The sequence below is a fragment of the Parasteatoda tepidariorum genome, chromosome 8 (genome assembly GCF_982258835.1).
Source record: "Parasteatoda tepidariorum strain Cologne lab strain chromosome 8, Ptep-v5.0, whole genome shotgun sequence".
In the NCBI taxonomy this organism is placed as follows: domain Eukaryota; kingdom Metazoa; phylum Arthropoda; class Arachnida; order Araneae; family Theridiidae; genus Parasteatoda; species Parasteatoda tepidariorum.
The window spans coordinates 105,076,840-105,103,862 of NC_141762.1; the positions used below are offsets into that span (position 1 = coordinate 105,076,840).

At 28.6% G+C, this 27,023-nt stretch overlaps 2 protein-coding genes and 2 long non-coding RNA genes across 23 annotated transcripts in view; 3 read left to right on the forward strand and 1 right to left on the reverse strand.

Annotated features, from left to right (window-relative positions):
- The window catches only part of LOC147806612 (uncharacterized), a 54,591-nt gene that overhangs the window by 25,534 nt on the left and 2,034 nt on the right, over positions 1 to 27,023 (forward strand). The window contains exon 3 of the long non-coding RNA XR_015436038.1: positions 16,903 to 16,974. This is a non-coding gene — a long non-coding RNA (uncharacterized LOC147806612). The remainder of the gene's footprint in view (positions 1 to 16,902; positions 16,975 to 27,023) is intronic.
- Positions 1,553 to 5,064, forward strand: LOC147806613 (uncharacterized). Its single transcript, XM_087149459.1, has 4 exons — positions 1,553 to 1,657; positions 2,602 to 2,751; positions 3,448 to 3,607; positions 4,924 to 5,064. The coding sequence occupies exons 1-4, from the start codon at positions 1,603 to 1,605 to the stop codon at positions 4,991 to 4,993; spliced, it is 435 nt and encodes a 144-aa protein (XP_087005585.1). The 5' UTR covers positions 1,553 to 1,602; the 3' UTR covers positions 4,994 to 5,064.
- On the forward strand, positions 7,816 to 10,128 carry LOC147806614 (uncharacterized). The gene is made up of 3 exons (XM_087149460.1): positions 7,816 to 7,946; positions 8,550 to 8,605; positions 9,781 to 10,128. Exons 1-3 carry the CDS (start codon positions 7,890 to 7,892, stop codon positions 9,884 to 9,886), a joined length of 219 nt encoding a protein of 72 aa, XP_087005586.1. The 5' UTR covers positions 7,816 to 7,889; the 3' UTR covers positions 9,887 to 10,128.
- LOC147806615 (uncharacterized) overlaps positions 21,313 to 27,023 on the reverse strand; it is a 37,632-nt gene continuing 31,921 nt past the window's right edge. For 19 of the 20 annotated variants that reach the window (XR_015436036.1, XR_015436037.1, XR_015436035.1 and 16 more), the window contains 2 exons: positions 24,027 to 24,182; positions 21,313 to 21,789 (listed from right to left, as the gene is read on the reverse strand). This is a non-coding gene — a long non-coding RNA (uncharacterized LOC147806615). The remainder of the gene's footprint in view (positions 21,790 to 24,026; positions 24,183 to 27,023) is intronic. The other variant, XR_015436019.1, reaches the window with a different exon arrangement.

Here is a 27,023-nt window from a genome sequence, read left to right on the forward strand (position 1 = left end):
CACTTAAAACTGTTTAGCATACCAAATTAGCATTTGAAATTGTAAAACAATCTTCAACTATATTATCATTACTTTTTTTAGGAGAGTCGTACATCCTTATATAATTCAATCAACAGTCCAGGTAGTATCAATGATTTCACATTGTATTCATCACCATCTTTGCCAAATATATCATTGGGGAGACCTCCTGTACCTACATCTGCTGTAAGTTTATTTTGAAATTGTTATTGGAAAATATATTTTGTTCTATAAAAAAAATGTATTTACTTAGAATTTCATCTTTCTCTTGCTTGTGAATTATTTATTTCTCCTATGTTCAAAATGCTGAGGGAAAATTTTTTTCCCCCTTGATATTTTAAACTCAATGCTTTTATAAATATCTTATGAAATCTAGCTTCAATCACAATTTTGAAATTTCTTGCGTTTTAGAAGAATAAATCGATAATTAAAATTATGAAACATTTTTTTAACATTGAATTATTATATATTACCATGTTTTACTTTGGCACAAATTTTACTTTTTGAATGCTTGAATACACAACTTTCAAGTGAAGGAATTTCAAGCTTTTGATATTTAAAAATTCTCAATATACGAAGTTTTCCATGATCCTCTTAATAAGCGTTTTTAGAATTGCTTTCCTAAAATGAAGTTCAAAAAATTGCATATATTACCGGATGCTAATTAATATATAAACTAGAAATAAAAACACTATATAACAAATCACTATTGAGAGCATTGAAACCTGTTTGATTGCCAGAGGAAACAGTGGATTTGAAAAAAACGTTTTTCGTCCTGCTTTCTTCAGTAATGATTCGATGATTTCAATTTTTGCAACATCCTTTGCATTTGTAGGCATAAATAATTATGCCTCTTAAATAAATTGGGGCTCATATTTTTAATGTAATGCTTCCTTCAAATATCTGTAACGTGCATTCTAGTACATGTTACATTTATTGTGTCAAAATGATATCTTGTTGTTTAAGCGTTTAGAAATGAAATGAAATAATCAATGATTCTTATTAGAATTTATGTTGCAATCCTTCTTCTCTCAATCTTTGAAATTCTGAGCAAGTGAAGCAACTTCTCCTAAAAAAGAAATTATCTATATCTTAAGTTTCTTTGATTGACTTTTATATAAAATGTTATTTTTAATGCATCGAAAAATGAATAGAAAAATAATATACACCAATACTTATAACATACCTTCCAAGTTCTTTAGGCGCTAAGTTGTAAACACCCTCATTACTTAGCCCTTAGCTTACAGTAAACCACGTCGTACCATCGCGAGTGGTCCACATGTTGTACCAGCCGTAAGAAAAGGGTTAAAGAGGTCAACAGTACACAGTTCTTGTTCACTTCTGTAAAACTCTCACTTTAGGCATATGTCTGTTCTGCCAAGGGCAATACAATCGTGAATTAAATTTTAAGTTAATTTAAATAATGAGCTTTCTTTCAATTTTATTTTAAAGCAACTTCTATTTTTATCATACTCTATACTGAATCTTGAATATTTTTTATCCACTCTACAGGAAATTGGTAGAAGTACCGTAGCAGCTGGTTCTGAAGTACAGGGAAGAGATATTTCCACCATAAGATTAGGAATGCCTCTTACATCAAATGTCATACATTCTTTAACATATTACCCAGCATTACCAGGTATACTCTCTAATTCTTAAAAATCTAGTTGCCCAAGTAGCAATTAATCATGCAACACTTTTTTTAAACATAATAAATTTTTAATTTTAAGTCAAATTGAAAAGATATCAGCTTCCAACTATTGCTTTGTTTTACAATAACTTTGATTCTTTGTTAACTTAAATGCAAAAATACTACGTTGAAATCGATATATAGTATATGTTTAAATTATAATAAATATATTAATGTACGTGAAAATTTCTATATTTCTTTTAATTTTTTTTGTTAAATTTAATCTGTTTATAATTCTTGCTTAAATAAAAATACATTAATAAATTTAATTTATTATTCATAAATGCTTTAATATACAGCATGTTACAAAATTTGACTCACAAATTCATAGGGGTGATATTAGATATGAAAAGGATAAAAACGTAACGCAGAACAAGGGATTACCAACCACGTTAAGAGGGAAATGGGATTTTACAGTCTACAACGACATAAAAACGATTCTCGAATGCACATGGAGATGACACCTATGCTTTTGAAGTCTGCCAAATCAATGACAAACCGTACTATTCTGTAGTGTGTCCACAAGTCTTACTTAAACTAGTGATTGAATTTGACTTCATAGGAAAAAGTCGCATGGACTGAGAAACAGGTCACGCTTGCCCCATTCACGATTTCAACCCTCTGAATACCGTTTGCTGCACTATGTTCTACAATCAGTTTTTATTCTATTAGTGTCTTTTATTATCCCTCTGAATTGGTTAGTTGAATTTTTAGTTACTCTGTATAAACTTTATAATATATATTCTTCTAAAATTTTTGTTTACAGAAATAAAAATAGATATATTAATATATTCAAGCATATAAATTAATGAATTTATATGAAAAATGTAAGTATTTTTTAATTTTTTTAAAATATTTATTTTGATAAATAAAAATGTTCTTGTCTTTTATAGTGATTGATGGTGACTTCACACCTCCAACAAGTCCAGGTTATATCCAACCTACTAAAATACTGGACAGCTCTACTGGCATCACAAGTATGCTTAGAGTGTATATCCTACCACAATCACTGATGCACAAGTTGCTCAAGCCAGATTACATAGGTAAGTTTGTATAATCACTGGATTAAATATAACTTAGAGTGTTATGTTCATGGTTCATAGCGTTTTTAAAAAGACCTTAAAAGTGCTTATTTTCGATTTTCGTTTTTTAAAAGCCCTTGCTTAATTTTCACTTTTCGAAAATGAGATGTTTTTTACCTTGTCGATTTTCGCTGTGCATTATGTAAAAGTGTGGTTTTCACGTTGTTCTATTCAGCGTTTTCACAATTAATTCAATCACCATCCATTTCGGCATGCCGTTGGCCCGTAACGTATAATAGCGCCAAACATGTTACATGTTTGATGAAATACTTGGGACTGACTACTGAGTTGGGTTTGATGAGATTCTTGCACTCTCAAATGCAACTCTGCTGCATTTTGCAAAATATTCTCAATTTCAGGCTTCATTTTACACCCTCTGAAATCGAACCAAAAAAATCTCTCTATCTTTTCATGGTGGCTAATATAATCAAGAAAAGAGTTCTTTGTCAGTAACTAGTTATTTTATCATGATCATGTAAAGTCTTTGAAATTTATTTTGCACTTTGTTAATGTAATAGTGCTTAAACTTTTTTTGAATGCTAAAAAAGTACTTTAAAGGTGCTTATTTTTTGTTGAGATATTTTAATGAACTGGAATGTATTTCAATCTGTTAGTTTCATAAGTTTATTAAACAATCTACCTCAATTTCAATTCTAGAACCATTCAAAGACCTCTTGGGAGAACACAGTCAGCTCCACTACCTCTTGGTCATCCAATGCTACAACTACAAGCCATACTTTTATCACCTCAACAAAATGAACAATATGCTCGCGAAAAGAGACTCTGTGAGCAGCAGCAACATAATCTACTCAAACAAGTAAGAGGTCTTCTGATTGATTTAATTTGCAACTTCAAGAATTAAAATATTTTCTGTCTAAAACTTTTGTACTTTCCTTATCAGTTTTTTTATTTTTAGTTCCAAAATAAATACTTTTTGGAACTTTTTAAAATTGTTCTTCTTTTTCTAAGTAAGATCTAACTTGAATTTATAAAGTATTTACTACTATTAACAGGTTATGGAATATCAAGAAAGAAAAAAAAATGCTTTTGATGCTTTTCTTTTCTTCAAAATAGTTAAATTTTTAAGAGTGTAGTTTTTATGTCATTATCCCTCTCTAAATAAAGAAATCATTTCTAAATTATTTCTGTTCCAGACTTAGATTAGTCATCCGTCCTCATCACGCTGTTGCTATTCTGTCTCAATTACACAATATTTCTCTGCATACACTCAACTGCTAATGACAACGCAGGAGCTATGTATGATCTTAATGTAACTGTCATGGCCAGCGATCAAAATCCAGTGAACTTAATACAGCTCTCCAGTCTATACGCAAAACAGCAATGAATCAACTAATGGTATAGTTCATCGATTCTATCACAGATAAAATTCTAGTGAAGAGGTAATGTAGTGCGTCTACCACTACAATTATATAATTCCAGTTCACTAGTATATAAGACATGTTAACTCAATTCTATGTTGGGACACCTTTTCATGGATGAAAGTTGACATTGTCGATAACATTTGTCTTTATGTAGTATGTATCTAGGTAAAAATGTTATAATGATTTAAAATTATTCTCCATACAGAACACATTGTTATATAAAGAATGGGAATATTTTGTATGTAATCTGTCGCCTCAATTACAATTTCCAAGGGGCCAAATGACTTCAAACTTGCAAATTTTTTTCAAAAAACATGTAGAGGTTGGTTACGAGCGATACCCTTTGAGTTGGTCCCCCTTTCTGCTGTTTTTTTTTCAGTTTCATGTGGGCCACTACTTGAAAATTGTCAAGACTTGGCGATTTTTCTTCCATTGATCACGATACAGAAATCTTTCCCAAAAAATTATTGATAAATACTCTAGATGCAAAACCTGCTGCTTTTGATACAAAGCATGAAGAATATATCTGCTGTATTAAAAAATTTTGTAAAAAGTTTAGAAATAAGAGCATATTCCTATTGATAATTTTTCCTATTCATAATTTTTCCGGTTTCACAACTCGATGACTCCAATGTTTCAATTATTTAACTTCATGAATTGAAAACAAATAAAAACAAAAATTTTATAATTAAAGAAATACATACTTCAATATATATGTGTAAAAAAGCTGACTTTAGTTGATCATTTATAGGTACCTACATCAGGCATCATTTGGGAAGGCCTCTGTCTCGAACATTATCAAGTCCTCTTGTTGCTCTTAGTCCAATTGGAAGTCGTCAGGAAACGCAAGCTCCTTCTCCTCATCAGGTGCAAACCTCTTTCGTCAAAGAATAACTTTATAAAAATTATATTAATAACATTCTGGCTACTGCAGAGTAATACTTAAAAGAAAGAAAAACAAGCTATTGAAATCAGATGAATTATTAACAAATTAGATCAAGGATGGATTAAAATTATAAAAAAACCTTGGTTATTTAAGAATGAAGCTGAAAGCTGGTTATTAATGAAAGGCAAGTACATTCCAGTAACTCTATTTAAACTGGCATTTGATGATTTTAATCCCTCCTTCATTCTGATTGACTTTGTAAATGATTTGATTACAAATTTGCTTTTAATCATTTAAGTATTTATTTGCTACCCCTTATTGTTTAATAGTTTGAGCTCTGTTTTTTTTTTAAAAAAAATACTAAATTTAACTTTTTAACAGGTGTTGTGTACGACAGTTTAATGTTAAAACATCAATGTGTTTGTGGTAACAATGCTCATCATCTTGAACATGGTGGTCGCCTACAAAGTATTAGCAAGGTTACAGGAAACCAGTCTTCTTAATAGATGCAAGGTAAGAGGCAATTTCGAATATTAAAGAAATCTCATTTATGTAAAACAAATAAATACATAATTTTTATTTTTGTCCATTAACATTTTCATAATCTTACAATGCCACATTTTCATAATTATACAATTATTTAATGATTCGATGTAAAATTAAATGGTGCAACAAATACAGATAACCAAATCCCATGGCTCAAAATAGTCAAAAGATCTCAACTTAATTTTTTGTCATGTTCACAATATTTGCATTTATTTTCATTTGGTATTTTTAATAGCCTTTGTCTATACTAAACAAATCTTATCATTGCCAAAAATACAAAAGTAAACTCATTGGATATCTAATCAATCAAATTAGCTCAAGAGAAAATTCTAGTGTAGATAAAAATATAAGAAAAGTCTTACCTAAGGAGAATCCACAAGTATTAGGAGGTAATATATTAAGAAAGACAAAATGTTCTGTGATAGAACTCAAATAGACTGAGTGTCATAAAAAATAGACTCCTATGAACAAAATACTGGTCATATTTAAAAAATTGCCTTTATTGAAGAGTTTTGTATTTGGATATTTTGTATTGCATTCTAATTATTACAGTTAACCATATTTTAATTGCTCAAAAGTATCCTTATAACTTAGTATATAGAAATAAATAGAAATGTATTAACTTAATAAATAGAAAAATATTAACAAATGTATGCCATTTTTGGGAGGGGGAAATGTAATTATTCATTTTTTTTAAATATATATATATATTTTAATGCTTCCGAAAACAGTTTCACTTTTGCAAGATGCTGAAGAGCTTCAGCTTTTTAGCAACTTCGATGAAAAATACACTAAAGCATTCCTGAACGAAATTTGATAGCTATATTTTAAAATATGTTATTTTTATATCTCTAAAATCTTATATCTCGCTATATGATACATAAACTGTAATGTTAATTTCTTTTAATTATAAGCTAATTATTAAATTACTGCAATAACCAGTCATTTATAAATAACATTTTCCTTTGCCTAAATGAAATAGAATTGTTGAGGTATGTAATCATATAAATTTTTAATTATTTCAAAAAAGGATGTTATTATGATTTAAAGAAGACTGGAATGAACGAGGTTATAAGTTTAACAAGCTTTTATATTAAAAAAATTCAATCCCATTGTAAATTTATGAAAGTAGGCAAAATATAGGCAATTACATGTAATTAAATTTCTGTAATACATATATTCTAATTGGAAATATTTTATATTATAAAATAAATTCATATTCATTCTCAATGTTTAAAAACTTTTAAATGATAACTTTGTTTTATTTTCTCCAGAGAGTCAGATCCAGGAAAGCAACACCTAGAAGAAATCCAGTCTTGTCATAGATATGCTTTGAAAAAACTTTTAATGTGCATTTTTATAACTTATATTAAATCCTAAATTTACAGTTTATTAAAATATTACATTTTCTCTTTATTTGCTTGTTTAGTGAATCATATACTCTCTTATTTGGGGCCAATCCTTTGAATCAACCGAAACTTGATGCCAGCAAATTAGGTATTAAAATGGTTTTTGTTTTGATAACAGTTTTATGATTATTCATTCATGCAAAGGTTGAAAAAAAATTTTACGTTATATTAAAACTAGATTACAATATATGGTGAAACTATACAGTTTATTGTTGTAAATACTTTTTTTAACAGTTTTTAAATTTTACCGAGATGTACGTTAAGTTTAAATTTTAAAATAAAAAGAACCAAATCATCCAATTCTTTTGTCTGTTTCAAGCAATTTCTTGTTCATATTTAATTTTAATTAACTTAACAAGATATAAAATTGAATGAAAGAAAATCATGAAGCTGGAACTTAATTATTTAAGCACTGTTTTACTTCTCTAATAACATTCTGTATCGGCAAAATATATGAGTTTAAAATATAATTTTTTTCTTTTTTTTAATAAAGAACTACTTAACCTCTAACTGCATGGAAATACATTTCTCAGTTTAAAATAGGTATAAAATTAAAGATTTTTAATTTAAGAAACTGAATAATATAATTATTTTATTTTATTGAAATTATTGTTTGTAACTCTTTTAATTTAAAATGGAAATTTTAAAAAAAATGTTTAAAATCTAATTTTAATGTAATTTGAAACTTTTCTTTTACTTCAAATGACTTTTCTAAGTTTATAATTTAATGATAATAGTAATTTAAAATAAAAGTTTAATATTTAATCAATTGCAGCTGATCTTCCAATGAAGAATTTTGTGATGTTGCCTTGTGGTGGCATTGGTGTAGTTTCTGACACAATCTGGAATGATCTACACTCAGCAAGTGCTGCAAGAATGGCTGCTGGATGTGTTGTTGAATTGGCCATGAAAGTAGCAACAGATGAAATAGAGGTATTATTAATATCTATATTTTAATGCTTGATAGTTATGCAATACAATGATAAGCTGATTATCAATCATCATACAGAAAAATGTTACTATATAAATAACCTTGAGAAAATGCTTTGCTTTGCTACATCTTTTAAATCAACTAATTAATTTGTTCATTACTTCTATAAGAATAATTTTGTTTTTCTTAGATTGTTTCTTTGCATATTTAATTTCGTTTTCCTTCAAACATTACTTTTTTCCAAAACTAAAATTTTTAGGGATACTTTAAGTCACTAAAGGACAAAACTTACTGAGGAGTTGAAGACTTTAGCAATAAAATGCAGTAACACAAATAATTTCATCATTACATATTTTAATTAAGGGGAAAAAGCACCAAACCGTTGGTTAAAACAGCTTGGGAAAATAAAGTAACAGATTTAACAGTAACAGCACTTTTTAAATGAAATACTTATTTTGATATTTTAAAATAATTCATATAAGAAGCTTCGAAGATCAATATGTTTTTTCCAAGTATATTTTTTGTTTAGTCTTTTTTACAAGATTTGTACATAAATCTACAAACAGTCTACTTTTTTTTCAATAAATTATTTTATTTATTTGTAGAATGGTTTTGCTACCGTCCGTCCTCCTGGACATCATGCGGAACATCAACAAGCAATGTAAGTTTTTCCTTCAATGCTTTTTATTGAAATATATATGCATATCGTATAATAATAGCGTATAAATATATCATATAAAAATATATAAATTACAATAAAGATATATTTTAACACAAATAAATTGCATATATCTTTAACCAAAATCAATTGCATTACTCATTTACATGCAGATATCTTATTAACCTGTAGCAATATTACAGTCATCACACTAACAAAGATAATTTATCGTGTTACATATTTTCTATACAATAAAATAACCTTTAATATTTATAATTATTTTAAAATTATCGGCTTAAATTCATGAAAGTATCAGAAAGAGTACCAGAGAGAGAGAAAAGTATCAGAGTGATAAAAAAAAAGTTATGCCATGCATGAAAAATCAAGGGTTTGGTTTCTAACTTTAAAAAAATGCTATTAAAATAAAGGGATAATTCATAAATTAAAATTATAAAGGGAATATAATTTGAATTTAAGTGGGAATAAATTAATTAGGGGGATTAGGGTAAGAGAGCAATTCTCATTTTCACATGGAGACTTCCATTCAAGACAGGAAAAACAGTGGGATTGTTTCAGGAAAAGAATTTTTTACAGAAATGTTTCTCAAGCCTTCTGGGAAATAAAAAAAGGCAATTTCATACAAGACTATGACTTCAACTAGTAATATAGTAATTGTCAACAAATTCTAGATACTGGTGGACTTTTTAGAAATAGCTTATATTAATCTTGAAATACTTTACTTTGTAAATAGTTTTGAGAGTTCATCATGTTTTGTTTAATGCACTTTTTTTTTATCCAGTATGTAACTGCAAAAATAATTTTTAAATTTAGCAAAAGTGATTAATGCCCTCATAAAAAGTTCAAAAATGTATTACAATATTTTAATTAGTTTATCAATCTATTTTCAATGTTTTACTAAATTTAAATATATTCAAAACTGTCTAAGATATATTTGTGGAAATTGTTTTAATATTTTCTTACACAAAGCTAAAGCATTTTTAAAAAAGCTATAGCCTAATTATAGCATTTTTAAAAAATAAATAAATAATAGTAATTAAAACATTTTCATTTACATTGCCTTTCAAAAATTTTAATATATTTCTATATTATTAAAGCAGAATGAATCTTCTCTATAAGCTAAGATTAAATTTTTACACCAACATTCTTTAATATTACAGGGGTTTCTGCTTCTTTAATTCTGTAGCAATTGCAGCGAAACAACTTGGAGAAAAGCTGAAGCTTGAGAAGATACTCATTCTTGATTGGGTAAGATATGTTTGTTAAACTAATGTTTCAGAAAAATATCTTTGTTGTGCTTATTTTAACAAGAAAAGTGAAACATCCAGGAAAGATCACCTCTATGTAGCGACCACATCTATTTATGACCACTTTTGGGAATCTGAAATTATCGACAGTTTATTCAAGCTGCTCATCATTCAGCGATAAACTTTATTGGTTTTTATAACATATGAGTTTACATAACATATGAGTAAAGCCCGAATTTTGATGAGATCAGCATTTTTTTTTATTTTTCTTTACATTTTTATTTTACTTTATAACCGTCGTTGAACAGCCGAGCCAAATTTGCGTTTGCGACTACTGATGTTCAATTCCGTAGCCTTCAAATTTTGAACCCAATCCGGAAGCCAAGGGAACTTCTGGATCAATTATTGGATGAAATGTGTCGTCGCGGAGGACTTTTTGATAGAACTAAGGGACTCAAACCCATGATTCGTCTACCACTGATGATTTTTCACGTCAGCACTGTGGCCGGAGTTCGTATCTACCAACCATCACTGGGATTCGAACCAGGTTCACCTCATTGGAAGGCGAACTCTCTATCCCCTGAGCTTCCATGACTCTTTCGACAAGTAATGTTATTAATGACATTTTTACCACGATTATTGCATTGGATATTGGATATATTGAGCGAAGTATTGATCGAAATCAAGTATTGAGCGAAATTTGCCTTCGTAGAGGACATTTTGAGGGAACTAACCCGCATTTGCATTACATGGCGGGGAAAGTCACAAAAACCTCCCACGGTTAGCCAGACACGATCGACCACTCAGAATGTTTTAAGTCAGCACTGTGGTTGGCGCAAGCTGGAGTCGAAACTTGTATCGACCTACCATCGCTGGGATTCGAACCCGGGTTTACCTCATTGGAAGGCGAACGCTCTATCCCCTGAGCCATCACGAGCCATGTTTTGCGTTTTTAGACACTTCTGCTAGTTCAGTGCATTTTTTGAAGTTTATTTTTACATTATTAGTAGCTCATTTTTACAACATTCACTCATTTTAAGACCTGTAGACAGTTCTAGTTGCAAGTACTTTGGAGCCTTAATTTATTTACAGCTTGAACAGAAGTACAGTGTGTTTAAAAAAAAAACAAACGAAAACGTTAGTTTCTGAATTCGATTTCACAGTGCATCAAAATAGTTAACTTTTCCTTCGTTATTTTTAAATTAGTGAAAAATACATCTCATTTCATTTTAATATAAATTTTTGAATACAATTGTATGCTATATGAAATTTTAAGCTAGATGTATTTCAGATTTAATTCTTGTATTTAACTCTTGTACAAGGCAGAGATGCCAACTTGCTCCGGACAGCAAATATATATTTTAAAGTGGTAGTTTATCAATTGTGATTCTTGGTTTAATAAATTCAATTTAGTAGATTTTTATCCACCACTATTTATAAATAATTCGTAGGCTTATATAATTCACCAAGTTATAGTACTTATGTCATGCTATACCTTTTAAAAAGCAATAAAAAATAGTAAAATATTTGCAAAATTAACTTTGTAATTATTTACCTTTTTTTTAATTATTTTGGCGTGTCCGGAGCAGTTGGCATCTCTGACAAGGGATTTTTTAAATAGGAAAAACTATCTCAAATTTTAATATTTATATGTGTCTGCCTGCCACTTTACTACTTTCGTGAGTAGTTTGTTGGTACTTCTACGTTAAATCATCAGAAAAAAATTGCATCCCTAAGAAACGAAAAAATTTTCCTGAAAAGCACAAGTTCTACATAATTTCTAACAATAAAAACCAAAAGTTTGAATTTTGACTCCATATTTATATCCGTTTTAATACATCGTTAATCCTTACATTAAACTATAAGAAAATTGTTACTAACAATTTTATGTCAAGTGTTAGCTAATATTTGACCTAGAAATTTAAAGTTTGAGTTTTGCCTCGAAACGTTGAACCCTTGTAGATGATTATTAACCTTAAAAAATTGTTAACCAGGAAAAAAATTGCAACCAAAATAAAAATTACGGCTAAAATAGCATTTTCTTAACTTTAAAAAGGAACTAATATTTTGCAACGAAATTTAAGATTTTATCATGCAATGTTTGCTCCTACGGGGACACTTTCAAAAAAGCTTTTTTGCGGGTTAAAAATTTCATTTTCGCCAATTTGACTTTTTGAGTTGATTTAATGATTTGAGGGGGTGATCTCTAATATGCTAATTAATTATTGCAGACGATATTTTAAGTTAAAAAATCAGACATAAAAATGCACTTTCTCTGAAATAAAATACCTTTTTTTCAACGGATTCGGATTGTAGCTGGGCCGCCTCGAAAGAAGGCGGCCCTGATTGTAGCCGCAATCCAGGAAATATGGTCCTGATAGTTTGGTCAGGAGAGCGATCCAAAGTTTGGAACCCTTAATGCTAATTTTACTTTTTGTATATTTCGCATGGCTCAAAAACTTTTTAAGCGAATTTAAAAAAAATTTTGCTCACAAATATAAAATTCGTTTTTCCAAGGATAATTCCATGTAAAAAATAAATGTTAGTAAATTTTTAATATTTTATTTTTAAATTTTATTTATTAATAGTCGGAAATTGAATTGTAAGGTATACAATTTTTACGTCATTTTAAAGTTTGTAATTTTATATGGCAAAACATTTGAGCGAAATCGGCTGAATAGTTCCTGAGAAATCAAGTTATAAATATTTGACTTCTTTTGAACTATTTCGATTTTTCAAGAACTATTTTATCAATTTCTTTTAAATTTTATATTTTTCTTTGCAAAATTACGTACTTTTGAATTAGCGTAAGAAATTATGTATCTAACACTTCAGAATCTTTTCAACTGTCATTTAATAAAATAATAAAAAATAATAAATATTTACTAAAAATAAAAATATTTTTATTTTGGGTGTCAAAAACCCGATTCAGTTAAAAAAAAAGGCATGTTTATACGGAGAAAACGCGTTTTTATGTCTGATTTCGTAACTTAAAATATTGTCTGCTCTAATTAGTATATTCGAGGTCACCTTCTCTAACAATTATGTTTGGGTCCTAGAACGTGAAGATCCGATCATTATGTCAAAAGTTATTCAAAGTGGTCCGTTTTTTTTCCAACACACATAGCTGCCAATCCTACTGGATTTTTAGGGAAGACTCTCGTTTTTTTTTAACGTTTACTGAATTATCCCTATGTTTAGGGAAATATTTTTTTTAAAAAATCCCTGTAACAGGAAAAATCTGAATCACAGGCTGATTAGATCCAATATTATTAAATTGCTTTTGTTTGTAAAATGAACAACAATTCGCCAATATGGTAGGTCATTCCTTTTTACTATTAAAGTGTAATTCAGAATTTGTCTACTAGACAACAGAACCGATTTTCACACAATCGGGGGTATCCGGTGTCTCCCCCCTTCACTTTCCCTTACATTTTTTTATTTTATTTCCTTAAATTTGAAATGGCATAATAATTTTTAACCGTCATTGAACAGCCGACCCAATTTTTGGGTTTATGACTACTGATGTTCAACTACGTAGCCTTGCAATTTTGAACCCAATCCAGAAGACAAAGGAACTCCTGGATCAAGTATAAGGAGAAAGTTGCACTCCTGGAGCACTTTTTGATGGAACTAACCCGCAATTGCGCTACACGGAGAAGAAGATCACGAGAACCTTCCACGGTAATCCTGACGGCAAGGGAACTCCAACCTATTTTAGGTCAGCACTGTTTTCGGTGCAAGCCGGGTGCGGAATTCGTATCGACTAGCCATTGTCGGAATTTGAACCCGGTTCATCTGATTGAAAGGCGAACGCTCTAGCCCTGAGCCATTGCGGCTTAGGACGTAATATTTAACAAGTTTCTATTTATCATATTTAAGAGTGAAATATTAGTTGGGTATAAAAGTATAGTGTAATACGAATCGTAACGTGAATGTGCACATTTCCTCGTGTGTTGTACTTCAGCAGAGCGGGTTACCGTAACAAAAAAGGGTTAATATTGCCTTCAAGTTTTGTTCATATTAAAAAACTTATGTGCCCACGACAGATGGAAATCATTAGCCCATTTTAACTTTACAATGCCGAAACAAGTTAGCAAAATTTTAACCAAAAATTCATATGTTTCAATTCTGCATTTATGTGTTATTCCATATTTAGGAAATCTTACCTCACCCTCTAAAAAAAAGTAATGTTTGAAAAAAAATTTTTGCTAGTTTTTAACCTACAAACCACAAACTCAAATTTATCCTTCAAACGTTAACCCATAAAAAAATTAGTAGTCCATTCTCCAAAAAAGATTACATCCAAAATAAGTAAAAAGTTGAAGCTTGCCTCCCATTACAAAATATGACTAAAAAGAATTTTAGCTTATATTTGGCATAGAAAACACGTGATATAAATTTGTCTTTTAAATCTAATAATTTGTCTTTTTGTTTTTGTTTCTTAATTGTTACTCAACCTGACAAAAATATGGCGGAAAAAAAGATTAAGCTTATTTTCAAGCAAGGCAAACTAAAAGTTTGAATTTTCCTTTCAGACATTTGCCAGTTTTAGGTAAACGTTTTTAACGTTAAGTTTTAAACGTTAGGCAACGCCCACAAAATCTTTGCTTAATTTATCAGCCAAAAATTTAGAAATCCATTCAAAGTATAATTAAACCATCTCTTCTGAGTTAACTTTCTCTTCTAGTTTTTATTTCAGCTAGTGTTTTTTTTTTTTTTAAATAAGAAGATCGTGAATTCATTATTTAATTTTGTGATTTGAAATACTTATTATTTCATGACATTTCTTACCTTTTCCCTTTTTTGATTTCAAGTTCTCGCCTTTAAATTTTCTGATAAATAAGAGTTACAGGTCCTTAACTATCAACAGATATACGAATAATTACTTCTAAGATCGAGGTGAGGCAAGTGTAAATACTATTTCTACGGGGAAAAAAAGATAAAGAGTTACATTTTCTGAAGAAAAAAAAGACATACTTTACAAAAATATGACTATTTAAAAAAATATATTGATGCCAAACTATAGAGTATCGTCAAATCTAATTATCAAATTCGAATAAAAATATCACAATCCGAAAAAAACCATGGGCATATGGCCGAAAGACAACAACTAAAAACTCAGTAAACTTACGGAAACCAACGTGAATTTTCAATGCAACCATCGCGAGATGCATCAAAAAATGATAATTAAATTTTGTAATCTCGTACCGCAATAACATATATTAGAATCTTATGACTAAAAAAATAGGGGAATTGAACGGAAAGAAGAAAAAAAAAACGATTATTAAACGATGTGCATTTAATGACAGAATATGATTACTCTATAATTTGAAATTCTTGAGTCGTAATATCAATTAAAAATATCCGAATATGAAAACCTATTTAGAAATGCTAAGAAAAAAATCCCGAATATATAATTGCTAATTAAGCGTGTCTAAAGAGTTACCCTGCATAGCAAGAGTTACCATGTAACAGTAAAAGCCTAAAATCAAGTTAATCTTAGGTTTTTACCAGTAAAATATAGAATTTACTAAAGTGGGTTGGAAAAGCCTGCTTTAATATGATTCCAACAGCCTGATTTCACAAAACGAGGGATAAGCAAATCCTATAGTAAGGTATGATAGGATTTTCCATTCGCAGATATATGTTGCACGTTATCACATCGCGGTGAAGGAATTCAAGGTCACAACCTTTCACGTCAACGGTCAGTATTGTGGATACCAAGGACAATGACACTTAACCTTGAAAAAATCAATATTGGTTATATTGTATACCAATCTCAGTGGCACTTAACTAAAAAAAAACATTATTGAAGACAAAAACATCAGTGAGTAGCACTTAATCTTAAAAATCATCATTGTAGAGTATACCGGGCATCTTCTTGTCTAAATCAGACATCATTTAGAGTTCTAAGTTAATTTTTGCCAACAGCGGACAAGTAACAGCTGAATAAATAAATATGGCTGACGATGAGAAGGATAATTTTATAAAGTTATGTTTTAAGAGCGATTTTATTATTTTGGTTGTAAATAAAATCAACGGATTTTTTTATTGTCTACTTTGACGTCATAATTAACTAATTGAATTAAAATAGTAGAAGAGAGTCGGTATACAAAAAAATTTTATTGAACAAACTTCCGTATCAAATTTGCAGCGTTTATTAACTTTAATTGGTAAGCAATCTAAGATCTCTGACTTAAGTTTATTAAAGTCGTGGAGATTAAAATAATAGCAGTTTTATAAGTGTCTCATATACATTTAAAAACAAACAAATTAAAATGCATTAAAAATGTGGGTCAATAGGAAATGATTTTATTTTTCTGAAACAAAAAACGTAGAGCTCAGTACTTTCGAAAGACGTCGTTTTTCAGTGGCGATAGACGTTTTTAATCTTAATCAAGGCTGCAGAAAGGAGCGAGTGATCGCCAGTTTAAGGGGACGACAAACGAGATTTAATACTTTCGAAATTATAAATTTTTTCTTCTTTTAAAAAACTATTTGTTTGAAATATTATGTTTATATTGTTAATTTAATGTCGTGGTGGCTCAGGGAATAGAGCATTCGCCTTCCAATGAGAGGAACCCGGTTCGAATCCCAGCAATGGCTGAGCGATACGAATTCCGGCTTGCACCGACCACAGTGCTGACGTGAAATATCCTCTGTGGTAGACGTATCAAGAGTTTGAGTCCCCTTACGGTCAGGTTAACCGTTGGAGGTTCTCGTGATCTTCCTCTCCATGTAACGCAAATGCGGGTTTGTTCCATCGAAAAGTTCAGCACGAAGGCAAATTTCTACCCATACTTGATCCAGGAGTTCCATTGCCTTATTGATTGGGTTCAAAATTAGAAGACTAGGGAGTTGAGTAAACTCAAAATTTGGGTCGACTGTTCAACGACGGGTACAAAATGAAATATAAAAACAAATTAAATATTGTTAGGTTAACTTTCTTTATAATTAGAGTTCTTGTCGTAAAAGTTTTAATAATTTTACAGCAGAAAAAGCACAATTTTATTTAATTTTTACATTTTCCAGATAGGATCATTTCCATTCAACAAACAAGGGGTGGATGGCTTTAAGATCAGTGAATAAGCTTATTAAAAACGAGTAAGTATATTAACAATAGTGACTTTATTTATAGGCAAGTGAATGAGGTTATAAATTCATAATGTGTTACTACAGTCAACGACAATTTTTCGTTTATTGAAATAATTTTTAACAAAATTGCAATATATTTAATGCAGTTATTTAAAATAAAGTAGTTATTTAAAATATGCTAATTAATTAGTTCATACGATATTTAAAGTTACGAAATCCGGCACAAAAAAGTATTTTTTTCTAAATAGATCTTTTTCAGATGAATCCGAATTTCTAATCCAAAAATTAAGGGAGTAGCTGCAAACTAGGAAACATGATCCCCATAGTTTGGTAAGCGAGCGATTCTAAGTTTAAATCCCTTTATGTTAATTTTATTTATTGTGCATTTCGCCATAACTCGAGAACTTTTTAAGCTAAATTAAAAAAAAAAATGCACGCAGTTAAAAAATTAGTTTATCCAAAGTTAATATCATGCAAAAAAGTATATTTCAGTATATATTTATTGTTTTTTTATTATATTATTAAATTGGAGTCAAACATCATTTTAAGGAACATAATTTTGCATCGCAAAATGTAAAATTTGAACAAAATTGGACAAAGAGTATTTGAGAAATTGAATTTTAAAAAAGTCGTTTTTTTAAAATCCAACATATTACCAAATTTTGGCTACCCTATATAATTTGGAGGTCGAATAAAAAAAATATATTCAGAGTGACAGTTTTTGTGTTTTATTTCGTTACCTAAAATATAGTCTGATCTAATTAATTGGCATATATGAGACCCCCCCCCTCAAACCATTAAGATTCAGTTTTAGAACTTAATAGATCCGATCATTAGATCAAAAAATATTCAGGGTACTCCTTTTATTTATTATTTTTTCTTTCGAGCTCTGTAAATAAATAATATTTTTGACTTAAACATGGCTCTCAATATGAAGAAAAGAAAAAATCTTTCATGTGGGCTTACAAAAATTAAATATAACTGGTTGGCCGCTAAAGTTCATTTTATTTGCCAATTCAGTAAATAATGAATTTTGTTGATATTTTTAACTTATTAAAGCATTTTGCTGAGAGACTGTAGATCGATACATTATTTATAACAATACTAAATATGTAAAAATGAAAACATATAAAGTATCATGTATCACATTTCATTTATCACGTATGTCCCCTTTGTGAATACTCTCAATTGAAAAATATGCAGAACTTATTTCTTTAAATACATTAAAGTAAAAGTAAAGTTACTTAAATCTAATAGGTATAGTGTCTTAAATATATAGTTTTATTTTGAAAAGAACATTTTGTCTGTTAAAATTTTTGATGAGACATAAAATTCATAAAAGCATAATATTATGTCATGTATTCCTACGACGTTAAAACAATCACAAATGAGATTAAGCTTTAGGGATATATTTGAACATTTTAAATTGTAGCCGAACTTTTAAAGAAATATAAGTAAAAGAACTTTCTGCTAAATAATTTTTTTTTTTTTTTTTACTAAGAAATTGAATTGATCTGAATTTCTGAGAAGAAAGATACATTAAAAAAAAATAGAATAACTATCTAAAACATTGATTACAGTAGAAATTATGATTAAAATAAATATATTTATAAAACTCTAAATTGCAAAAAAAAAAGAAAGAAAGAAAAGTGGAAAATTCAAGAATATTAAAGCAGTTTTAAGTTTAGCGTTTTCCTCATCATGTTAAACTTATAGGTTTTAAAAATAGAATGTGTTGCGCTTAAAAAAGAAAAAACAAAATTATTTAGTTGATTGACAGAGCTAGTATTTATATTTTGAAGAAATGGTAAATTATAATAATTGTAGTCAGAATAATTTTTATGCATATTTTATTTAATTTATTTACCTTTTCAATATTTACAAGAAAACAGACAAGATGAGATATTTTTTTTTTGTTTTATTTTGGATTCCATGGTCCATTTTGGTAGCCATAAAAACCAGGGTTCATTGATTTAAATCAAATGATTTTTTGAAAAAAATCACTGATTCAAATCAACTGATTTTTTTTAAATATATATATTGATTTTAAAAGTTAAAAAACAGTTTTTAAATTATTGATACTTTTATTATTTTGTTTTATTAGTTATAAAATTTATTTTAAATAAATTGCTGTGTTAATTAATTTTAGTTAACGAAATTATTTCCTTTCTTGGTGTGTGTTAAATTCCAACACATTTGAAAATTACATTTTTAAAAATCTTTTGATTCTTGGGATTAAAAGCACAGATTAAAGTACACATTTAATGCTGTCTTAATATAGACTTGCATAGCTGAGACATGAATTTCGAAAAAAAAAAATTCAAATAATCTTAAGTAAAATTCTACCTTTTGATTGAAACAGCATAGAATTACAATCTACATCATATTTTATTGGTAGAAAATGTATACTTCTAAAGCGTGAGGTTAAGTTAAAAAGAAATTGCCCTAATATGCCAAAAATAGAAAGAAAAAAAAAAGGCTAATGAATTCAGATATTTTTTCCTGATATAGTGTCATTCTTCCCTTTCAAAGTCTATTTGAAGCAGTAGAGTTATTAACTGGTAACTGGTATTTTTTCTTGTTATATGTTTACAGTATATTTGATATTATCAGATTTTCTATAAAGAAATTTGGGAAAAAAAATTCCAATGAGTGCATAGATTTAAAAAAAAATTTTTTTAGCTGATCTATTTTGATATAGAATTAAATATGAATATTTTAATATAAAAATATACATATAGGTTAAATATTTATTTATTTTTTGATGAATGACTACATTTATAAATACAATCTGTTACATTTATTTTGTCATATTAAAAATCAAGAGAAAAAAAAACACAATTTTAAATTAAAATTATGGTTCGCTAATTGAAACTTTAATAGTTAAAGAGTCTGCCCAAGGCAAATTTGCTACTGCTTAGGGTAATAGTTTCACAAAATACTTTTTTTTTTTAATTTTATTTTTGTGTTTCACAAGAAACAAATAAATCCACATTTTTATGCTGATTTTTTAATATTTTTAATTTTCACAAATTATGTCTAAATTTTCACAAAATAAATACCTCTCAGAAAAACCTAGATAGGCCCCTTTCATTAAACTCTTCATTTCATCTAGTCTTCAAATTTTAATTATGCATTTGTTTCAAAATGGTTGCTATGCATTCAAAGCTATGTATTATAATAAAAAATTATATTAGTAAGTTAGAGGTTCTAAAATATTGTTATAATATTGTTTTAATATTAATTTAATTTTGATTAAACATTTATAAAGTATTTTTAATCATAAATTAAAGTTCTTACAATGTGCTTGAATAGAAATAAAAAAAATCCGATTTAAATAAAAAAAATCTGATTTAAAAAAAAAAAATCCCAAACCTTGATAAAAACTTTAAATAAATTTACACAAATAAATAAAAAAGAAAACACATAAAACTTTCATTCTCTTCCTCTATCAGCACTATTTAAAATTTCAATATTAAAAAATTAACATTTTTAATTCTGAAAAAAAAATATTTGTTAAAAATACCAAATTATGAAAATGCTAATTAGCACAAAGTAATTACTTTAAAAATCCCATATTATTTTGTTAAAAATAGAATAAAATTGCAAAAATCAGACTTAAAACACTCATGTAATAAATTATCCCATTTTTATAAAAATATATAATATACGAGGTGAATATGAAAGATGTAAATGAAATGAGAAGGGAGTTGATAATTGAGAGAGGGAAGAAACACTTCCTACATCAAGATGCATTATTATAAATTACATTTAAAATTTTGGCTTTAACTTTGATTTTCTCTCTTCCATGCCCAAGTTTTTTTTTTCCCCAAGTGATGATCATCATCATCTTCTTCATTTTACGCTTTTCAGAACGTTACTCTATTGAAATTGTTTTTAATTTTGACTGTTAGAACTGCTGAAATTATACTCATACTTTTTTTCTCATTCATAAAATTTGAATAATAATAAAATATGATAAAAAAAGACTATTACAAAATAAAGTATTATTAAAAGATTTTTTAAAGTATTATTAAAAAATAAAACATAATTAAAAGTCTGAGAAATGCAAAAATGGTATAAATATTGCAGAATGTGTAACAAATCAAAATTTAATGTTGAATAAAAAAAAGTTAATAATTAAAATTAAGAAAAAAACTCAATATGTATATTGATAGGTATATTACGAAAAAATTAATTTTTCATAATTATTAAAAAAAAATTAATAGCGGTTATGAAAAATAGATGGGGCTTAGATAAAAAGCTGAGGAAGGGGTTATTTCCATAAGATGAAGGAGGATTACAGGAACAATATTACAATAGAAATAAAGAAGAATTACCAATAAATATAGCCAATAAATTTTTTAATGGAATTCAAAAATACATAAAATCAAATGTAGTTTATAGAAAAATAAAGGTTTTATTATATAAATTTCCTTTATGATCAATTTTAACATATGCTTGTGAAACCTGAACCATATCTTGCACAGATGAAGCTATGTTGGGTACCTCCTCTTCTTTTTTCGCTTTTAAGAGTTCTTATACCGCCCTTTCAAAAGTGTCCATCTCCTGCTTTCTTTTTTTTTTTCCTCCGAGGAAATTGGCATTTCTGATGAGTCTTCATTTCTTTCCTCTTTTTCACTATTGGGAATGTTGGACATTGTTTTTGATGCTAAACCTGGATGCATCAGAAGAAGCAGATCCGAAAAGTACAGGCTTTTCTTCCGATGTCTGCCACCATCAAAAGAATGATTCTCCGTTTGGTCCCCAACTCTTTAACGAAGGAATTCCTTTAGCAATTCCACCTTTTCTGAATTTCCATACCTGTAAGAATTACAAAAAATATATTTGCAGAGTGCCAGCCAAATCTTTCAACAAAAATAAACACTTTTAAAGCCCTATATACATTAACAAAATACAAACTAATTTTCAAAGATTTTACATGATCATGATAAAACATCTAGTTTCTGACAAAGAATTCTTTTCTAGATTATATTAGCTACCGTAAAAAGATTTTTCGAAAGATTTTTCAGTTCGATTTCGGAGTGTGGAAATTGAAGCCTGAAACTGAGAATAACTTGCAGCAGAGTTGCACATGACAATACAATAATCTCGCCGAATTCAGCTCAGTAGAAGCACAAGTGGACTCGCAAGTACAGTACAGAACCCGTTATCCGGAAATCGGAAAACCAAAAAACCGGAACGAAATTCGAGGAATTTTCCTGCCATTTTTTTAAAAAAAAAAATTTTTTTTCCTCATAAGATTTTAGGTTTTTTCTTTCTTTTTTGAAAGATTTTTACCTTACCCTCATTTCGGAAATAATCATTAGTGTATTACTTCATCGTTTTTTTCTTCTTTTTAAGATTATTTCCAAAATTATTTTTTTAGTTGGGTTTAACAATAGAAAAAAAGGCTTTTTGTAGCAATTCAGAAAACCGGAAAAATCAGTTATCCGGAATAGCGATGGTCCCGATGGTTCCGGATAATCGGTTCCCTACTGTATTTCATCAAATATGTATAATGATTGGTGCTTTCAAATGCTATGGACCGACAGTTGGCTGAAATGGATTCGGGTTGAATGAATTATAAAAACGTTGAATAGAATAATGTGAAAAATATATAATATAAAATTGTTTACATTGTTTTTATATTGAAAGAAATTAATCGTACGTAGATCAAGGTATCAGTTACTTATGCATACAACATAGAATTTATCAATATCATGAAAATTCCTGTTAACGATAGGAGGTTCATTCATTTCATTCAGTAGCAGAATATAGACAAAACTTGCCCTAATATTGACAAAACACATACATTTCAAAATTATGATAGCTATAAATCTGTTTGTAAAATTAATAATATTATTTATGTGTTACGCTGTTCTTTTTGGAACATGAGATACGTTGGACAAACTAGTAACTCCAGGGTATCTGCTACATTTTAGATTTTCAACTCCATGAATTTTTCATGACTTAAGAAAGTTACTATTTTCCCCGACAAAAACACAATAATAAATTTAAAAAAGCATTTTATTAACATTAATAGAAATCATAAATTTTAAATTTAAAAATCGGAGTAAAGAAAGAGTTAAAGCAATAAAATAGCAGAAAAAAATACAAAAGAAAATATTTTTTTCTTTTTATCTCCAGAATTATATTCTAAAGATACTTTTCTTGTTCACCGGAAGGAAAGGAGAGAAACACTCCTGATTTTTCTGTTCTCATTTCAGAATTAAAAAATTCACCAATGACTGGCTTGATTCAGCTAGCTTTTTAAATTGATAAATTAAAAAAATTAAATAATAATAAATATTCTGAAATCACAGAAGTTTAGAAGATAATTCGTTCTAGAAATTAGTTTTTTTCTTTTTTTGAAAGAACACCATAATTTTTAAAGAACATGATAAAAACATTTTATGTTTCAATAAAATATGATTGTGAGTGGGGATTTTGTTAGAAATTCAGAACACCATGAAATTAGGGGGATTCCATTTTAAAAATTAGATTTTTCGGTAACCTAAATCCATGACTTTCCCCGATTTTTTTTTTTTAAAAATAGTTAAAATCCAGACATGTCATGACAAATTTTGTTCAATACCAAAGTTCATGATTCTCCATGACTTTCCAGGTGCACAGAAACCCTGTAACTCTCTTAATATTAGAATTAATAAACATCGTAAAGATATAAACTAATCAAATGATCAATAACTTAGAATTGAATCATATTAGAGAATCTCTTTTTTTTCAATTCATATTGAATCATATTTTTTTCATTGCATCACATTTTTTTTCCAGTTTCTCTACAGAATTACAGTTTAACTCGGATTCCCTAATAACAAAATTATATAACTAATAGAATAATTATATATAATAAGAATAATTAATTATTCAAATCATAAACAATTTCTTTACAGATGAGCAAGATTGAGTAAATCTATAGTAAATTCACAAAATATTAACTAACATGATGAAAACTAGTTTGTACTGGAAAAAACAGGTCTAATCAAATACAGAGGGTCTCAATTTTACAGTGAGAAAAATAAACAATAAAATATATTAACCTGTTAATACAAGACATCAACATATCACATGCCATGAGTTTTATTCTTTCTTCCAAATGTTTGGCAAAAACTTGATCAGGCCAATGCAAGTCCCGGATGAAAGATTACAATGTATCTAGTTTCCAAAAAAGATCTTCAGAAGTAATGCATCCATGCCTACAAGACGAAGATGAAAATGCAATACCACAAATCAATGAAATAACTATTACTACAACACAACATTTGATTTTATTAATCAGGGGTATGTCTAAGTTTTTTTTAGAGGTATTTTGTGAAAATTCAGATATAATTAGTGAAAAATTAAAAATTATATTAAAAAATCAACACAAAAATATGGTAAAGAAAGAAAATATTTTTAAAAAATGTCACTACAAATAAAAATCTCAAAAATTTCTAAATATTTTTCCACATATATTCAAAATTAATTTTAGTATGGGAACATTTTGGGCTTAAAATTGTATCCAAATTTAAAAATCATTGTCCATAACTAAATTTCAATTTGAATTTAACAAAAACATGCATTTAACAATACTAGCACTAAAAGTTATTTTCATTACGAGAACATTTTTGACTAGGTCAAACAGAAAAAAGTTTCCCAGAGAAAAGAAGTTTCGTAAAAAATGAAGTTATGTTAGAATAAATTTACGATAGTGATTAAGGTTATGTTCGAATGCTTAGAATAATGTTTGAATTTCGACTTCCTGTACAGTTTATACAGGGAGAGCCTTGTTGTTTCATTTAAAAAAAAACTCAGCAGAAAAAGAAGAAGAAAAAGCTCGCTTTGATATGGCGTAAGCGACGGGTTAGGCATACCACATTGCACTACCTGACCAAACACGTGCTACCCTTTCATAAAAGACAGTTGAAAGAAAAGCCCTTCTTTTTCATAGATTGCAACGAGAACGGGGTTTGCATGAGAGCTTGCTTTTTTAAAAGTATTTTCTGAAACTAACGTTAAGTCTAATTTGTGAAGGAACTTCTAAACCATACTAAATTCACTCAGGACAGATCCCTGATAATAGAGATCAGTTGCACACAACATTAACTTTTAGAGTACATATGTAAGATTCAGGTTTCTTCCGTACAATGCTATTGCAGAAGATTTTAATTTGAGAAAAAAAAGAGTTACTCTCGCCAGACTAACATTATTTTCCTGAGTCCTCTTTAAAAAGACGATTATCCCCCACAAGAATTATAGCTGTGATAGAATTCAATGAATGACAACCACTAGTTGATTCATTGCGGTTTTGTGAAAAGCTGGGAGAACTGTGTTAAGATCACCATACTTTGGAGTGCTGACTATGAGAGCCAGGGCTCCGGGCAGGTCATTGTAGAAAAAGTAGTAAAACAAGTGACTAAAATTTTTTAAAAAGTAATAAATAGTGACTTAGTTACAAACAGTGTTGATATTCAGGCAATATCCTATTAACCTTAAAAATATACAACTTAAAGGAAAAAAATTGGTTTAGAAAGATTTATTGTTGCAGCTGTTTATTGCTTTAATTTACTGCTATTGAAATTTTTTTTTAAATTACATAATAAATAGTTTCTAATTTTTTGTAACTAAAAAAAAAGCTGCATGTTTAACTTCAGCTACTATGGCTTTAAGCATTATATTAAAGAAGAAGGGAAAGTATACAAAAAATATTGTTGTTATCATGTAAAGTCAATACACATTTATTGAGATGTGCTTCTCTTCAGGAGTAAAAAAACATTGTGCTTTTAAATACAATGTGAAGAACTGAAAAAACTTTAAATAACTATCATTAAAAAAATGTACATTTACAATAGAAATGGCGCAAAACGATTGTGGCAAAAAGTGATTAATGGAATAAAAAATTAAAAGTATCAAAATTGGGAATATGTGTGAAACTGGACACATGTGATCATTGCCCTAAAGGTGTTCAATTCGAAAGTCTATATATATATATATTTCTCTTACACGGCAACAAAAAAAAGCCTCATTACAACTCCCCGAATGGCAACGTTAGAAAATCGATCAATGATTGCCGCTAAAAATGTCACATGCCAAATCTAGCTGAGGTGGCTCAACATATAGCGCTTTTAAAAACTGAAATAACCAGAGAGAGCATTCTCACCAAATGTGATCTGTTCCGAAATTCACCCTATCAGCTGCGGCAATCTCATACAATTAAGCTAGGCAGAAGTGAGCAGTCTTTGTCAATAGATCTCTATTGTAGTATTTTGTCGAAAGCGCTTTTTTTCACGGATTTATATATTACTAATTTATTTGACGATTAATTATAGCCAAAATTTTAACCTTTTTAAAGAGATATCAGTTTTAGAAATTTTATCTTAAGATTTTATACCATAGCACATTTCTAATAGGCTTAATGAATTACATGTCATTTATTTGAATTCAAATTTATTTTAATGACTTAGTATTTACTAAAAAGATGTAAATTTTTTTTAAAAAAAAGTTGTTATATGGATTTGAATGATTGTTTTGAATTCTTAGAATTTCGCGCATTTGCAATGTACGTAAGTTAGTAGTGAGCGAAGCGAGCTTGGTTTGCGAAGCAAACCATATAAGATAGCGTAGCAATTTTCGGGGGTTGGCGAGCGTTAGTGAGCAGGGGGCGCAGCCCACTAGTGCATTTATAATAACATTGTATAAGAAATATATTTTTTTTAAAAAATAAAAATAGTTAGAAAAACTCCCAGGGAAAAAAAAGTGGAATCACGATAGAACCAAGAGCGTTAAAAGTGATTTTTGAAAATATAATTAACAAATTGTCGTTACCGAAACCTGAAATTCGAGAGAAAATATAACATTGCAGTAATATGAAATTAAATGAATACAAAAACTGTCGGAAAATTTACAACGTAATTGTCCTGAATCAAGTATGTAAAAAAAGTTAACTTTAAGGTTAAAAAGTAATAACATCGCATTAAAAAACCATGAGAAAAGGGCAGAAAAAATTATAAACATTTGCATGAGCGCCTAAGGTAAACACTGGAAATAAATCAGTATAA

Excerpts from the sequence above, each read along its gene's own strand:
- LOC147806613 (XM_087149459.1), top strand. The coding sequence starts at position 1,603 with ATGCCTCTTACATCAAATGTCATACATTCTTTAACATATTACCCAGCA. Across the intron at positions 2,752-3,447 it reads GCTCAAGCCAGATTACATAG|AACCATTCAAAGACCTCTTG; the intron begins GTAAGTTTGTAT and ends TTTCAATTCTAG. Across the intron at positions 3,608-4,923 it reads AACATAATCTACTCAAACAA|GTACCTACATCAGGCATCAT; the intron begins GTAAGAGGTCTT and ends GATCATTTATAG.
- LOC147806614 (XM_087149460.1), top strand. The coding sequence starts at position 7,890 with ATGGCTGCTGGATGTGTTGTTGAATTGGCCATGAAAGTAGCAACAGAT. Across the intron at positions 7,947-8,549 it reads TAGCAACAGATGAAATAGAG|AATGGTTTTGCTACCGTCCG; the intron begins GTATTATTAATA and ends ATTTATTTGTAG. Across the intron at positions 8,606-9,780 it reads GCGGAACATCAACAAGCAAT|GGGTTTCTGCTTCTTTAATT; the intron begins GTAAGTTTTTCC and ends TTAATATTACAG.